At 40.7% G+C, this 16,547-nt stretch overlaps 1 protein-coding gene across 1 annotated transcript; it reads left to right on the top strand.

Annotated features, from left to right (window-relative positions):
• The first annotated feature begins 2,150 nt into the window (after nucleotides 1-2,150).
• LOC120540503 lies at nucleotides 2,151-15,066 on the top strand. Its single transcript, XM_039771344.1, has 3 exons — nucleotides 2,151-2,205; nucleotides 12,270-12,818; nucleotides 14,543-15,066. The coding sequence occupies exons 1-3, from the start codon at nucleotides 2,151-2,153 to the stop codon at nucleotides 15,064-15,066; spliced, it is 1,128 nt and encodes a 375-aa protein (XP_039627278.1).
• The last annotated feature ends 1,481 nt before the right edge of the window (nucleotides 15,067-16,547 follow it).

Raw genomic sequence — 16,547 nt, 5'->3', positions numbered from 1 at the left:
TTGAAATTGGAAAAAATCAAATTCACACTTAGAGGATCTGTGCAAAACATTTTCAAAACCTGGCAGGATCTAATCAATAACATTTTAGAATAAGCATTTAAATTGAGGGAGCAGGTTCTCTCCCCTCTTTAACTCTAAATTTATCTCTATTCATTTATTACTTTATCTATTCAATTGTCTTTACTAGCATAAAGTTTTACACTGCTGGCCTAGCTCTCTTTCTCAGGGGTGGGGGTTGATTTGTTTCATACCTTTTTCTTTTTTCTTTTTTTAAAACTCGAGTTATGTGTATGGAGTGTTATTTGATTTAAAAAAAATTCAATAAAATCAAAAAATATAATATATTCTGATTTATGTTTATTCAACACAAGGGGAAATAGAATACAGACAAATGAGTAACAAGACACATTTTGAAATAGACTAACTATACTTTAAAAATATACAGCGTTAAATAAAGGCAAAGTTACATGGAGTCAAATCTGTATCCTCTGGCTTAAAGCCTCCTTAAATGCCAGCTTATCCCTTCTAAATTAGTTGCAGTGTTTATCTGTAAATAGTTGACTTTAAAACTTCTCAGTCTTTTTCAAAAAGTGTACTTTTGATTCTTATTCTTCTATCATCACATTTTTTTTCTTGTACACTTCAGAAACTGTGGAAATGTTTTAAACACCAAGAGGAAAAGCTGACAGTTTTATTTTCAAGGCCAGCTTTCATATGCCTTTCCGTTGGCTTTGCTGTCTGTAACACCCTTGTAGCACCGCATTTTTAAACGCATTGTTATAATTGCATACCTTAACAGTGGCCCAGGTCATATTTTACCAATCCAAACATCAATACAGTTTGGGTACTTTACTTTGACACCATATCACCCAGGATGACGCCTAATCCATGTGAGGATCATTGCAAATGAAGCACTAAAACGATGCATACATTTTAGCATGCTGACTTTCCAATGTCAAACTCAGGTAATGAAAAATACTTTACAGTTGTTTTCTGCTATCAAGTTCATAACTATTCTCTTTAGCGTGTGACGCTTCAGTGGCTCTGACCGAGCAAAAGGTCACTGCCAACTCTCCTTTAGCACTGGAGAGGATTATTTGAAGAAATAACCTTCTCAAGGTGAAATTCAAAATGATGTTAGAAGACCAAAGGCAGATGTATTGTTCACATGGTGGGTTACACAGCTGCACAGAGGTCAGTGTTGCTATCCCTCCAGATGACTCCATATTGAAATTCAGGCTGGATTTCACTTCTTTATGTAATCTGCATGTTGCTTCCAAATTTGCTTCCTGAGGTCTTCTTTACTATCTATTCATGAGTTCTGCTTAACTTTCTCTGATATTGCGGAGGGGAAATTACTATTCTATTTTCCAAGACAAGTGGAGCATCAGCTTTGTCTTGTTCACAGGCGTTAGGAATTCTTCATCTTCTTCTTGAACCCTTTATTTTCATTACACAGTAGTATTCAAATAAAAGCAGTTTTCAGACCATAGACATGACAATAACAACAACAACATTTATTTATATAGCACATTTTCATACAAACAGTAGCTGAAAGTGCTTAACAACAGGACAGAACACTTAAATCCATGTCACAATAGGCAACTTTTCCAGTGATTTTCAGTTGTTACGTCATTTGTAAAATTCTAGCAAGTTAGAGTGTAATAAGAGTTTCGTGGCACAGTCCAGGTTTTAAATCAATAATTGTATCCCAGGAACTCCAGGGTTGATTAGGGTGCTGATCATGTATGCATGTACAAATGTGAGCAAATCAGTCAGGTGCCTCATTCACATCTCGGAGGTAGTGGCCAGTCAGTCCAGATAAGAGGAGCCGGAATGGGACAAGGGAGGACCAGAACAGAGAAAGTCAAAAGGTGCAAAATGGGAGAAAGAGAGAAGGGAATGAAATTTAAAGAAAAGGATGGAGAGAGAAGGGCAGGAACCCACAGAGAGGAATAAGGCGGACAGGAAAGTGAGCCCCGGGGAAGGAGCTTGAGGCTGCTGTTCAAGAGGGGCTTCTGGGTAGCTGCTGTTGAGCACCCTAAAAGCCAGGAACAACTATGTGCTCAGTGAAGGCTCTCACAAATGTGGAGGGTCTGGCGGGGTAGTAGGAGCAGGCTCAGAGTGGAACCCCGTGGAGCGTTGAGGAAATGGCGGTCAGTGCCTGCTGGATGATGTCTCCTTGTGCTGCGAGATCTGAAGATGGTAAGACAAAGAAACCGTAGCTCGGATCGTGTTTTAAGAACATGGTTTTACTGCCCAGGATTTTTAACCTCATATTAAAGGTTATTTATTAACTTGTTTTTAATCTCCATGTTCACTTACATTCATGGGATCATTTATTTATTTATTAAAGACTTTGTTGAACTGCACTTTTTGAACACTGTTTTTCATTTGATTGGAATAAAAGCATTTGACACTGTTTGCATCAACCTCTTGCTGAATGTGTGTGTCGTCATTGCCCAGTTCATTTCAGTTCATGACTATCTATGGTTCCGGGTTGAAGAGGCTACCGGATGTGACAAGGGAGAGTGGAGAAACACAAACCTTCACATGGAGGCAGTCAGCGGTGCACTCCCATAAAGTCAACTGCTTAATGAGACAAACCCAGCGAGTCGCTCCAACTATTACATGACTTGATCTAATGAAATCAAACAGGTTTGATTGGCAATGTGTGCAAGAGAGCTGACAACCAATGAATGCTCATTCCAAGGTACAATGCATAGAATGTAGCAATGAGGAATAAGGAACATATTTGCATACAAAACAGAGTCTCTTTGTTCTGAATTGTTGTGATTTATGTACTAAAACAGGATGGAAAAAGGATAAAATGGGCTGAAACTGCAGCTGAACTTAATGTAGCTGTTAACCTGCTAATACTTCTAATTGGCTGTCATAAAAAGGGGTGAGCACGACTGTGCTAGAAGGTCGACACCCAGTTGGTAAACATGACATGGGCAGCATTTTTTATTCGGATTGACATAACATAAATGATCTTAATCAGTCCTCATAGTTTACAGGCTTCACGTGGAAGAATTAGATGATGATGATGGTCATGTGGGCCTCTGGCCTTCAATCCGTCAATGTAGGGACTGCATGGTGCTCTTATCAGGTGGTGGTGGCGCAGATCGTCACCACAGAAAACCAGAGAAAACAGCAGAGAAAGTAGGGATTAGTACAGATTTCGGAGCCATTAAAAACAATAATTAAATGCATATACAGAATATCAGGGTTACACTAAAATGAAGTTATGAGAAAGCTATGTTAAAATAATGTGTTTTTAGCAGTTTTTTTTTAAAGCGCTCCACTGTATTAGCCTGGCGAATTTCTATCGGTAAGCTATTCCAGATTTTAGATGCATAACAACAGCAGGCCGCCCCACCACTTCTTTTAAGTTTAGCTATTGGAATTATAAGCAGTCACTCATTTGAAGATCTAAGGTTATGAGTTGGAGTGTAAGGTGAAAGGCATTCCGAGATACAAGATGAAGTGAGATTATTTAAGGCTTTGTAAATCATAAGCAGTATTTTAAAGTTTATTCTAAATGTCACAGGTAACCAATGTAGTGACATCAAAACTGGAGAGATGTGCTTGGTTAACTCTCTACACTATCAGTCTTCTCCTTCATATATTACTACAATCTCCAGTAGCACTGGGAAGCCCACTGGGAATGGGTTTAATGATTTCTGTTGGTATCTGTCCTTGGGAAAGTCCACGACACACCTCAGAAAGGCCAGAAGAATTCAAAGAGATGAATCCCACACAAAAAGGATAAGACTTCCATTAAAGAATCATCCCTTCAAGTCCTGCCTATGGCTCTAAAACAGATACCAAATGAGAAAAGGGGCAGCTCACTTCATAAACTGCAGAGATGGGACTTCACCTTGGGTAATTATACCATGGCACTACGAGTGGAGCCAAGAAGGCATGGAATAATCACTGCCAGTATGGCTAAATGTATTCATTTTCCATTGCCAGGCATCCCATACTGGTCACAACAGACTGTGTCTGAGCTGGGTATTTAATTCAGGTCTATGGGGTGTGCTGCGTTTTGTTTTCAAGTCCTTGGAGGTGTCAGGCCACAACTAGAAGCACTGCACCACCATGCTGCCAATTTAGCTTTTTTCATTTTTTTTTTTTTTTTATGTGTAAATGGGGCACCAAGAGTCACGGAAGCAACTACACAGTGTTACATATGAGGTGTTACAGAGGTGTGTCATCACGCAGGCGAGGATAAAAGCCTCCATCTGAGAAGTCAGCCTTTCACTTGTTAACTGGATCAATGCACTAATGTAAAATGAAGGCATTAAGATCACATCTTATACGTTGCATTAATTAAATCAAATGTGCATGTAAAGCCTAGCTCTGCCTACTTCACTTTAAGATATCTGGTAAAGTATTTCAGTTAGTCTCATTACCAATTATCTACAGCTATATGGAAGGCACTCTTTTTTCTCAAAGCAGCTGAAGATGACAATTTGAATTCTAGTGATCTCTGTGAGCGATGACTATTATGTCCATAGGATCGTCTCATGGGGAGGAAGAGGTGAGCCGGTTTTTATCTGATTCTAGTGAGGGGTCCGCTTTCCTTGAAGCTCACCCTATTAATTATACATGAGTAATAGGGTGAAGAGGTGAAAGCACATGATGAACACTAGAAGATCTGAATAATCCACAGCTCAACTTACTCACACGTCGCTAGAATCTGAGAGATGTGCAAAATAATATTTTTAATCAAATCTATGAATGAGTATTACAGATAATCAAGGGCACACATCACGACTGCATGCCCTGCTGTTTTACAGTACCATCCTTAAAATGAGGGCCCAAGCAAGTGTTTCACTAAGAAATGCCAGAAAGCCATAATTGAAACAGATGAGAATGGTTCCAGCGCCAGTAAGGATTCACGTGCTGTGTCAAGATAATTTAGTGATACATTTATATTAGCTGGGCTTAGAACAATAATTATTATCAGCAGGATTGGAAAGGTATTTTAATAGCTGCATTCGTCATACACTTTGTCAGCATAATTATGTACCTCTAAGCTAAAAACGAAATTGCCTTAATAGTTACTGCTATCATTTAACATAAATATATGCAAAATTAATCTTAATAGTGTGTTACTCAATGCGTGCATTTATTTATTAAAACACACACACACACACATACACACGCAGTCTGGGAATGCAGATCTTAGTGACATATTGTAATTTTTTTCCCAGCACTGGTCTGTCAGTGAAGGGTAATTTATATCACACTGTATAGTTATAGGCTAATAACAGCAATTACACAGATATAAAAAAATATATATGAAAGTAGTAAGGTTCTATATTTGAACTACACTAATTGAAATATTTTAAATATATTTGTACCCGCTATAGTGTGCTTGGCAAGACAACTGAAAGGATACCAGGGATAAAAGCTTTGCTGATTATATCTTTCTAGCAAAAGCTTAGTTCTCTTAAAGGTTGAGTTTTTTTTACCAAGTCCCTATACAGAGGGATTTGAAAGCACGGCTGCTGGAAACATCATCCCCGTCATCTGAAATCGACGCAACACATTGAGTTTCAGTAACATCGACTCCACGCTGTGCTGCTCACCTCCAAGGCCAAGTGAGCTTCACCCCCGCGCCTCGTCTTCGGAGCGACGACGCCAACGATGAAAACCTTGACTTGTTTCAGCTATACAGGCTGGGGTTTAAGGCTAGAACACCTCCATCGGCACAGGCAAGCATCTCCACACAGAACCGGTTCGACCCTCTCCGCGCCCCCAGTTTGCCTTCAACCCCGGGTGATGTATTTGTGATTGATGATTCAATCGTAAGAAATCTGAACATCGCTTGCCCTAATCAGAAATCTTTTGTTTCTTGTTTTCCCGGTGGTCGTGTCCGAGATGTTATGTGACGTGTGCCGACAGTCTTCAAGAAGCACAAGAACAGGGCAGTGGGATCCTTTGTAATACACGGCGCGGTAAACAACGTGAGACACCGACAGTCGGATATTCTCAAGGCGGACTTCGCAGCACTAATCAAAGCCACGAAGAAGAGAGCCCCGTCTGCAAGAATGTTCATCTCAGGTCCTCTACCTCTCGCTAGAAGATCAAACAAGTATTACAGTCGTCTGCTGGGATTAAACACATGGCTGAAAGGCTTCTGCGAAAATCAAAACATCGGGTTCATAGACAACTGGAACCTCTTCTGGGGGAGGCCGCATTTCTTCAAGTGGGATGGTCTGCATCCAAATAGATTTGGCATCCAGGTCCTCTCTGAAAACATCACTAAGGTAATTCGTCTCTCTTGACTCGCTATTTCTACTACTAACCCTTTCCGTAATGCTTTGCTAGGACATGATAATTCTTTAACAAAGTCTCCCGCAAAAGTGCACCGCATTACTACTCTAATAACTAACCTCAATGCATGTAAAAAATCTAGGCAGTGCGGCATAAATACTAAAAATTTAATTACAATTACACCTTTAGATGAACAAGATATTAAATCTATAAAAAGATTATAGATTAAATAAAAAACACGCTCAGAGCGGCGATAATAAAAATAACTTAATTTCTATCTCGATTACCCATAATGCACATAAAATTCAGCTCTGCTCTTCCGAAACATTAAATATGGTTTATTAAATATTAGAGCATTAACCAACAAGACGTTTTCCATCAACGATCTTATTAATGATAGGAAAATTTATTTTATTGCACTAAGTGAAACGTGGTTTAGCTCTGATGGCGCGGCTGTTTTAATCGAATCTGCGCCTCCAAATTAGAGCTTTGCTTGTGCGGATCGCCAAGGAAAAAAAGGCGGCGGTTTAGCAAACATTTACTTGAGCCAGTTTAAGTGTAAAGATGTCCATTATGGTAAATTCAATTCCTTTGAGTATCTTGCCATTGTTACTCATGGAGTTCCTCAGTTTCTAATATTATCCGTGTATAGACCTCCTAAATACAATGCTTCTTTCTTTGAGGAATTCTCAAACTTGGTGTCACTTATAATTACGAACTATGACACGCTCCTAATGGTTGGTGACTTTAATTTTCATATCGATAAACAGTGTGACCCAAAAGTAAAAGAATTCATGAAGCTCCTGGACTCTTTTTATTTGAGACAGCTCGTTAATCAGCCTACACATAAAGCAGGTTATACGTTAGACTTAGTAATTACTAAAGGACTGAAAGTTGATGTGAAGCAGATCATTGATATTGGTCTATCAGACCACTTTCTTCAACTATTTAATATAGAAATAATGATAGAAAACATTCACAAGAAGCATATTGTTAAAAAACGCTTCTTTGATTCATCAGCAGCTTCAAAATTTACAAACATTCTAAGCAATCAGTCCATTTATAGTGCTAACTATGATAGCGAGGATAATGTAAATAGTAAGGTGGTAAGATTTAATACTAAGATGAGAGCTGCTGTTGACATAGTCGCACCTAAAATGACAGTTAAAAAATCTTCTAGCATTGTTATACCATGGAAGACCCAAAGAGTGTCTGATTTAAAGAGAACATGCCAGAGAGCTGAGCGTAAATGGAGAAAAACTAAACTAACTATCCACTATGATATATTGAAGGTTGAAATAACAGAATACAATAACACAGTCCATCTTGAGAGGCGCTGCTATTTCTCTAGAATTATAAATAACAACACTAGTAATACCAGAGTCTTATTTTCTACGATTGATCGTATGCTAAACCCAGGTAACTCAATGGAATGCCTCCAGAATACTTCCAGTGAAACTTGTGATGCTATAGCAGTATTTTTCAATCAAAAAATTAATGATATTAAAAATAATATAGTGTATCTTCGCAACACTGCGCCTCCTCTTAAGGCTTAAGCCCCAGTACTCCATTATAAACAAATTAAATTCTTTCACCAGGATAGATTTACCTGATTTATATAAAATAATTTCTCAACTAAGACCCTCCACCTGTGTCCTTGACCCAATACCAACAAATTTTTTCAAAGAAGTATCGGCCATGCTAATTGATAGTATTCTTGACATTGTAAACTCATCATTAGATAAGGGGGTCTCCCCAGACTGTCTTAAGACAGCTGTAGTTAAATCCCTACTCAAGAAAAGTAATCTCGACTCCTCTGCTTTTGAAACTTTTAGACCTATTTCTAACTTGCCTTTCTTAAGTAAAATTCTAGAGAAGACAGTCATTATGTAGCTTAATGACCACCTCAATAAACATGCTATTCTTGATAAGCTTCAGTCAGGTTTTAGAACAAATCACAGTACAGAAACTGCATTCATTAAAGCAGTAAATGACAGGCCATTTATCTGCTCTCATCCTCTTAGATCTGAGTGCCGCATTTGATACCATTGAACACAATATTCTTAGAAATTGCAGAGGGTGTGCCTCTCTTGCAGTATTTTAAATTGGTTTGAATCATACCTGGCAGGTAGAATTCTTTGTAAGTTTTGGTAATTATACTTCAAAGACACATGATATTTTATATATGGTGTTCCACAAGGCTCAATCCTGGGTCCAGTGCTCTTTTCGATCTACATGCTTCCGTTAGGTCAGATTATCTCGGGGCATAACGTGAGCTACCACAGCTATGCTGATGACACTCAGCTGTATTTATCAATAGCCCCTGATGACCCCGACTCTCTTGTTTCACTAACACAATGTCTTACTTGTGTTTCCGAATGGATGAGTAGTAATTTTCTCAAGCTAAATAAAGAGAAAACTGAAATTTTAGTGATTGGCAATAATGGATATAATGAGGTTATTAGAAATCAACTTGATGCATTAGGATTAAAAGTCAAGATGGAGGTAAATAATTTAGGGGTAACTGTTGACTGTGAGCTGAATTTTAAAATCGCATATTAATCAGATCACTATGACAGCATTTTTTTACTTAAGAAATATAGCAAAAGTTAGACCACTTATATCATTGAAAGATGCTTAGAAATTAGTTCACCTTTTTGTTTTCAGTCGACTAGATTACGGTAACGCACTTCTCTCAGGTCTACACAAAAAAGACAGAAATCGATTGCAACTAGTGCAGAATGCAGCTGCTAGAATCCTAACTACGAAAAGAAAACCTGAGCAAATTTCTCCTGTTTTGATATCACTACACTGGTTACCCATGTCATTCAGAATTGATTTTAAAATACTGCTTATGGTTTACAAAGCCTTAAATAATCTCGCTCCATCTTATACAGGTATATTGGAATGCCTGACACCTTATATTCAAAATCGTAACCTTAGATCTTCAAATGAGTGTCTGCTTAGAATTCCAAGAGTTAAACTTAAAAGAAGTGGTGAGGTGGCCTTCTGCTGTTATGCACCTAAAATCTGGAATAGTCTGCCAACAGGAATTCGCCAGGCTGATACGGTGGAGCACTTTAAAAAACTGCTAAAAACACATTACTTTAACATGGCTTTCTCAGAATTTCATTTTAATTTAATCCTGATGCTCTGCATATTTAATTAATTATCATTACTATTCATGGTGTTCGCTCCAAAATCCGTACTAACCCCTACTCTCCTGTTCTTTTTCTGGTTTTCTGTGGTGGCAATCTATGCCACCACCACCTAATCAAAGCACCATGATGTCCCTACATTGATGGATTAAAGGCCAGAAATCCATGTGACTGTCATCATCAAGTCCTTCCATGAGAACCCTGAATACAATGAGGACTGATCATTTATGTTAGGTAGAACGCCTAGAGGGGGCTGGGCGTTCTCATGGTCTGGAACCCCTTCAGATTTTATTGTTTCTCCAGCCGTCTGGATTTTTTTTTTGTTTTTTCAGTCCTCCATGGCCATCGGACCTTACTTTTATTCTATGTTAATGAGTGACCTCTTATTTTAATTCTTACTTTTTTTTTTTTTTTACTTTTTTTTCATCATGTAAAGCACTTTGAGCTACATTATTTGTATGAAAATGTGCTATATAAATAAATGTTGTTGTTGTTGTTGTTATACCTGACTAGCTGTGGTATTCTCCTCTTGGCATTTAGTAGAAAACAGACTGCACTCTCGTGGTTTCCTTCAATAGCATTCTTCACGGGTGTCACTAGGAAGGGACATTTTGCTAGTACACCTTCTCATCCTTTTTGGGTGGATTTTCTGAAGGATCCTCTGATGCACAGCTTTGGCTCTTTTGACTCCTGAGCTTACCTAAATAAAAAGGATCAATGGTATCGCTAGTTTAGAAACCCTTCCCCTTTGCATCCCTGTCATCTCAGAGGTAAAGTGAACTGTGATATGATTCATTCATTTTGTAAGTGAGGTTTGACATTACAGTGAGTGAGAATAAAAATTGCCACTGACCAGGACACATTTATCCACAAGCGCCCACACACACTTTAGCTTAGTGCCACCACCTAAGGAGTCCCCTGAGTAAGTTCAGAGAAATATGAGCAGAACATGCAAACCCTAGATAGGAAATGAACTGGTGTCTAGCTGCACTCAGATGGAAACACAATTTGCTGTTTTATTTGTTCATTCTTTGAAATAGTCATCGCAGATAATAATTCCAGATACAAAAGGAAACAGTAAACCTTCTGACAATCATTTCCATTGGGTTTTGAGCCCAGTGTAGATTGTAAACTTAATGTATAGATTAATGTATAGATCTTAAGATCTCAGAGTGCTTTCTGCTGCTTAATGCTATTAAAAGCTCCTCTTGTGTCAATAAATTATGTCATTGATTAGCCTTACAGTATTTAAGTATCACTAAATTGCTTATTAGTAGCGGACATAAAGTGAGACGGTCTGTGCAACTGCCAACAGTGGCGACAGTGGGGGTTAATTAGGGTTAACCTGGGTTAATTGTAAATCTGGGATTGCCCTTTCAAGTATATTGGAACTTATTTCACAAAGGTAGACGGATACAGAGAGAAGCTAAGGAAGATCAGGCTGTCGAGGGATTCAACTCCCTGCCTCAGGTCAATTGAAAATGCCAGAGTAAGAAGAAACCTTTCCATTCTGTTTCCTCTAATGAAAAACTCAAACAGGTAATTATATCTTAAAAAGCTCAACTAATTAATTCATTCAAGTGCTGCACCTTTCCCCATGAATTCAGTTGCACTTGCTTGACCTGCTCTGTCAGTCAGTTCCTTGTAAGTGGCAAATTGTTTATCTATTAAATACTGTCAATACTTTTTTAGCCTTCTGAGTGTTTTTCAGAGGGATATCAGGTTGATATTCAAAGCCGTGGAATTTCATGGTATACCTGTCTCTAAAATATGAGGACAGATGCACACATGAATTTTAAATAGCCTAGATGTCCAACCTGCCTGATTAAAATATACTAAAATTCTAAAATCCTAAATGTGGCACGTTAGTCACCTCACAACTCCAGACTACATTATCATTGCTTGTGTTTACCATTTTGTTATAGTAAACAGACCTGAGACTTTCATATGCTATAACCATTTGGAGGCTGCACGTGTCTGAACTCTAACTAGTGTAGGGCAGGGATCTCAAATTCCAGTCTTGGAGGGCCACAGTGGCTGCAGGTTATCACTCTAACCCTTTTCTTAATTAGTGACCTGTTTTTGCTGCTAATTAACATCTTAATGAATTAATTTTAATTGATTCTTGACGACTCAGACCCAATAATTGTTTTTTTTCTTTATTAGCAGCCAAACAATAATGAGATACAAAATGAGCTAACACATGACCAGAAAACTGTGACCATCATACAACACGCAATGGAATTAAAGAACGGGTTTAATTAACAACAAGACTTTGCACCTAATTTAGCAACTGGTTGGAGTGAAATTAGTTGGAGTTTGAGGACCTGATGTAGTTGGTCTTCTGTTGGCTCACTCACTTCACATTTCATTTCTGTTTAAGGAAAGAAAAGAAGCAATTCAGGGGAACAATGAACACATCTTAAAAAACAAGTCAATTAAAATTAATTTAAAAGAAGTAAATTAGCAGCAGAAACAGGACTCTAATTAAGAAAAGGGTTAGAATGAAAACCAGCAGCCACTGGGGCCCTCCAGGACTGGAGTTTGAGATCCCTTTTGTAGTGCAAAATGGTGAGAGTAAATGCCACTTTCCTTCTACTGCCTCACAACTTCAGGGGACTGGCTCTGAATCCAAGCCTGGTCATTGACTATGGAGTTTGCCATGTCTTGTGTTCAACAATTCCTGCCTCGCATTTCATCCTACATTTACACAGATCACTGTAGACACGGGCTGGCAAAATCCCATCACCACCTCCTCGTGGTGCTGGCTGGTAACAACGACCCTTTGGGAAATTGGCTAACGGTGAGGGTGTTCAACATCAGGTGGAGCGACACATTGGTCGATTCATTTCTTGGTCGCATCAAATGGCAATACCGTCTCAATATTTGAAGATAATGCTAGGGCGTTCCCCGGAGGCAACGCGCGGCACCCTCGCCCGAGCGTCGTGAGAAGTGGACAAGGGCTACCTGCCCATGGACGAGGCAGGCGAAAGAAGCGAATCCAACAACAACAACCACTACGATTGGGTACCCTCAACATCGGCACGATAACAGGACGAAGCCGAGAATTAGCCGACACACTCAAGACCCGCCGCATCGACATCGCGTGCATCCAAGAAACCAAATGGACTGGTGCAAAGGCAAGGGATATAGGCGATGGATTCAAGCTATTCTACAACAGCAACAAGCCCCAAAATGGTGTGGGATTAGTGGTCAGCAAAAAGGCACGGGACAATGTGGTCGAAGTGACTCGAATATCGGATCGGCTCATGTCACTCAAGATCGACACGGGTGACATCACCATGCGAGTGATCTCCTGCTACGCCCCCCAGACCAACTGCTTGAAAGCGGATAAAGAAGATTTCTGGGAAAGTCTCGATGCCCACCTTCGAGCACTTGGACCCGAAGAATATATTGTCATTGGCGGCGATCTCAATGGTCACGTTGGGCGAGATAGGAATCCCGTCGACCAACATCTGCCCACAACATCGGCTACTCGTCATGGACCTTAAGCTAGACCTCGGCCAACGGCAACAAGTGAGAACCACCAACGAGGAAAAGATCAAATGGTGGAGGATGACCGAAGGCAGAAGGGACCTCACCGAAGCACTCAGATCGATCGACCTCAACAACGACAGCAACCAGTTAGTCGAGACTAGATGGAACAAGATAGCCGACCAAATCCGAGAAGCAGCAACCAACGTCCTAGGGAAGACCAAGCCAGGAAAGCGCTTTATTGACAAGCAAATATGGTGGTGGAACACAGAAGTCCAAAGCGCCATGAAAGAAAAGAAGTCCACGCTAAAGAAGTTGCGCCAGTCTAGAGAAGACGAGGACTACCAATGGTACAAGAGCCTAAAGGCGAAAGCGAAGAAGGCGATGGCAGTGGCAAAGACTGCACACTATGACCAGCTCTACCACGACTTGGATGAGCCTGGAGGAGCGAACAAGATATACCGCCTGGCCAACAGCCGACACCATTCAACACAGGACATCGGCCAAGTGAAACATATCAAAGACGTCAATCATCAGGTCCTGTGCGATCCACCAGCTATCCTCGAACACTGGAGTGAGTACTTCTCCCAGATCAGCAATGAAGAATTTCCCCACCCGCCAATCCACAGCGCCGCCCCCGTCTATGGCCCAGTCCCGCTGATCACGACTGCTGAGATCAAGGATGCCGTGAAGAAAATGAAGAATGGAAAATCGCCTGGCCCCGACGACATTCCCGTCGAAGCCTGAAAACTCCTCAGCCAGCAAGAAGCCGCCGCTCTCAGCACCCTATTCAATAATATCATCAGAGAGGGCAGGATACCAGTGGTCTGGACAACCAGCGTCACCGTCCCCGTTTGGAAAGTCAAGGGCGATGTCACCGATTGCGCCAACTACCGACCAATCCGCCTTCTATGCCACACTATGAAAATATTCGAAAGGATTCTAGACGGCCGCCTGCGACGGTTCATCACGATCACCCTTAACCAGTGTGGGTTTGTTAAGGCATGTGGAACCACTGACGCCATAAATGCCGGGAGACTGCTGGTGGAGAAACACCGCGAGAAAAATCAAATGGTCCACATGGCATTCCTGGACTTGGAGAAGGCATTCGATAGAGTGCCACACGAACTTATCTGGCATGCCCTGTGATCTCACGGAGTCCTGGAAGCTTACGTCAACTGGGTCAAATTGCTCTACATAAACGTCATCAGTGTAGTCAGATGTCCCGTGGGAATCTCACCGCCCTTCACCATCAACATGGAAGTACACCAAGGCTCGGCCCTCTTGCCCCTTCAGTTCATCCTTTGTATGGACACAGCGACCGCCGATCTCCAAACTCCCCAACCATGGTCACTTTTATACGCCGATGACGTATTCCTGGCGAACCAATCTAGAAGTGAGCTACAACAACAAGCAATGGAAGACATGCCTGACCGACCATGGCATGAAACTCAACATCAAGAAGATTGAATACATGGAAGCTGGCCTCCAAACCGATGGCACTATCAGCATCGACGGAGAAGCCCTAAAGAAGACCCATGAATTCAAGTATTTGGGATCGACGATCAGTAATGACGGGGACAACTTTCCCGATGTGCGAGCTCGGATCAACGCCACGTGGACAAAGTGGCGCCAAGTAACGGCCGTGCTGTGTGACCGCCGAATACCTTACCACCTCAAGGCCAAGATTTACAAGACTGTAGTCCGCCCAGTCGCCCTGTATGGATCGGAGTGTTGGCCAACCACCGCCAAGCATGAGCAGGCCCTACACACGATGGAAATGCGAATGCTGAGGTGGTGCCTAGGCCTCACGTGCTGGGACCAAGTCATGAATGAAGACGTCAGAAAACGCCTCGGCATCGCACCAATCATGGAGAAAATGCGCGAGGCACGGCTACGGTGGTATGGACACGTTGTGTGCGCAGATGACAACTCGGTAGCAAAAACGGCTATGAGGCTTGATCCTGGTGATCAGCGTCCACGTGGCAGGCCGAAGAAGAGGTGGATGGACAGAATAAAGGAAGACATGAAGATCGTCAATCTCGCCCCAGAAGATGCCCTCGATCGTGCCAAATTAAGACGAATTTGCAGAAAAGCGGACTCTGCCAAGCGGGATAAATGCTAGGATGAAGAAGAAAAAGAAGAAGCTGTAGACACGGAATACACATGAAATGCTTATATATTATTTACCCTGTACAACTCCAGGCACCTCACACTCAGATAAGGAGCCTTGGCTTGAGCTGGGTGAACTTTTTGCCCTAGTTGAGCTCCATCAAGGGCGAGGATGGGAGAGCAGGCTGTTTGCTGCTTGTGCTGATCGACACATTTACAAAACAAAAGACACTGATGGAGAGTTACGAAGGGATTTAAGGTGGGCCGAGATTACAAGTTTTTTTTGTAGGCTTCAGGAATTCTAGTGTTAAGCAGCCCTTGCAGATTAGACTAGAACATAGTTGGTGAATGTTCTCACACATAACTGTTGACAGATCATGACAAAGAAAATTTGACATGCTAGGCTGATATGTTTACTTAATTATTGCTTATCCATTATATTACTGTATCCTGGAAAACTTGCATAATATTCAGATTTTTGGGCAATTAACAGCAGCACATGGAAATAGCAGACTGCAGCTGCAGAAATATAGCATACACAATTCCTAGTAAGGTGAAATTATTCTGTGTTTTGGGATTATATAGGTATTGTCTAAAACAAGAGTGCCAATCAGAAATCTGAAGTCAAACAGGTTTTTAGGAGCTGATGAGCAAAAAAGATGAAATATATGGCAAAACTCACCGATGAACATATTACTGGTTTAAAATGGCACCTGAGCCAATTCAGAGGTGACAGCATCTTCCATAGCAGATAAGGCAGACAGTGTTTAACCTACTGAGATTGATACTCTCCAATTTGATGCAGCAACTAATATAACAGAGAAAGATTGAAAGTTTGAATCTAGCCATGATGGACTGAAAGTCCCTGCAGTCTAGCTGGGATAAACTTTTTTATCCAATAAATTATGTTTTTTTCTCTTGAGAGCGAAATAATGGCTCTAAGGTCACACATGTGAAAAATTTACATTCTGGGTGAATCACCCTTTCTGGTTATCAATGTTTAATGCAAAGGTCTCTTTTAACACAGTGAGGCACACACAAGAGGACATTGGTTTCACAGACAACTTCAGAGTTTTTCAACTATCCATCCATTTTCTGAACTGGCCTAATTCACTTAGCGGTTTGCTAAAGGCCATTGCTGTTCAAGTGATTTGTGAAATAGGAACCAAGTAAGGTCAGCTGTGTACATCTTTGTTATCTATGTGCAACAGTCTGACTTTACAGTTAACATTTTAAAAACAGAACTAATATAAGTAAGGTTTTAGAAATGGATTCATACACCTTCGTACCTTTCTCTAAATCTAATATTTATATTTGAAGCACTGAGGTGGAGTTTGGTCCATATAAGTGCAATGTACTTATCCTTTTTTTAAACAAAACTTTACATCCTTGAATTTCAAAAGTAAAGAATTTGGTGTTTGTGCTGTCTGTTTGCAAAGAATCAGTTACATTTCTACTGTGGAAAAGCAGCACACAAGAAGTAAAAATAAATAT

The sequence above is a fragment of the Polypterus senegalus genome, chromosome 12, assembly GCF_016835505.1.
Source record: "Polypterus senegalus isolate Bchr_013 chromosome 12, ASM1683550v1, whole genome shotgun sequence".
Lineage (NCBI taxonomy): Eukaryota > Metazoa > Chordata > Cladistia > Polypteriformes > Polypteridae > Polypterus > Polypterus senegalus.
This window is presented reverse-complemented; position numbering and strand designations above follow the sequence as displayed.

Excerpts from the sequence above, each read along its gene's own strand:
- LOC120540503 (XM_039771344.1), top strand. The coding sequence starts at position 2,151 with ATGGCGGTCAGTGCCTGCTGGATGATGTCTCCTTGTGCTGCGAGATCT. Across the intron at positions 2,206-12,269 it reads TGCTGCGAGATCTGAAGATG|GTGGAGCGACACATTGGTCG; the intron begins GTAAGACAAAGA and ends GTTCAACATCAG. Across the intron at positions 12,819-14,542 it reads TAAAGAAGATTTCTGGGAAA|CTCGGATCAACGCCACGTGG; the intron begins GTCTCGATGCCC and ends CCGATGTGCGAG.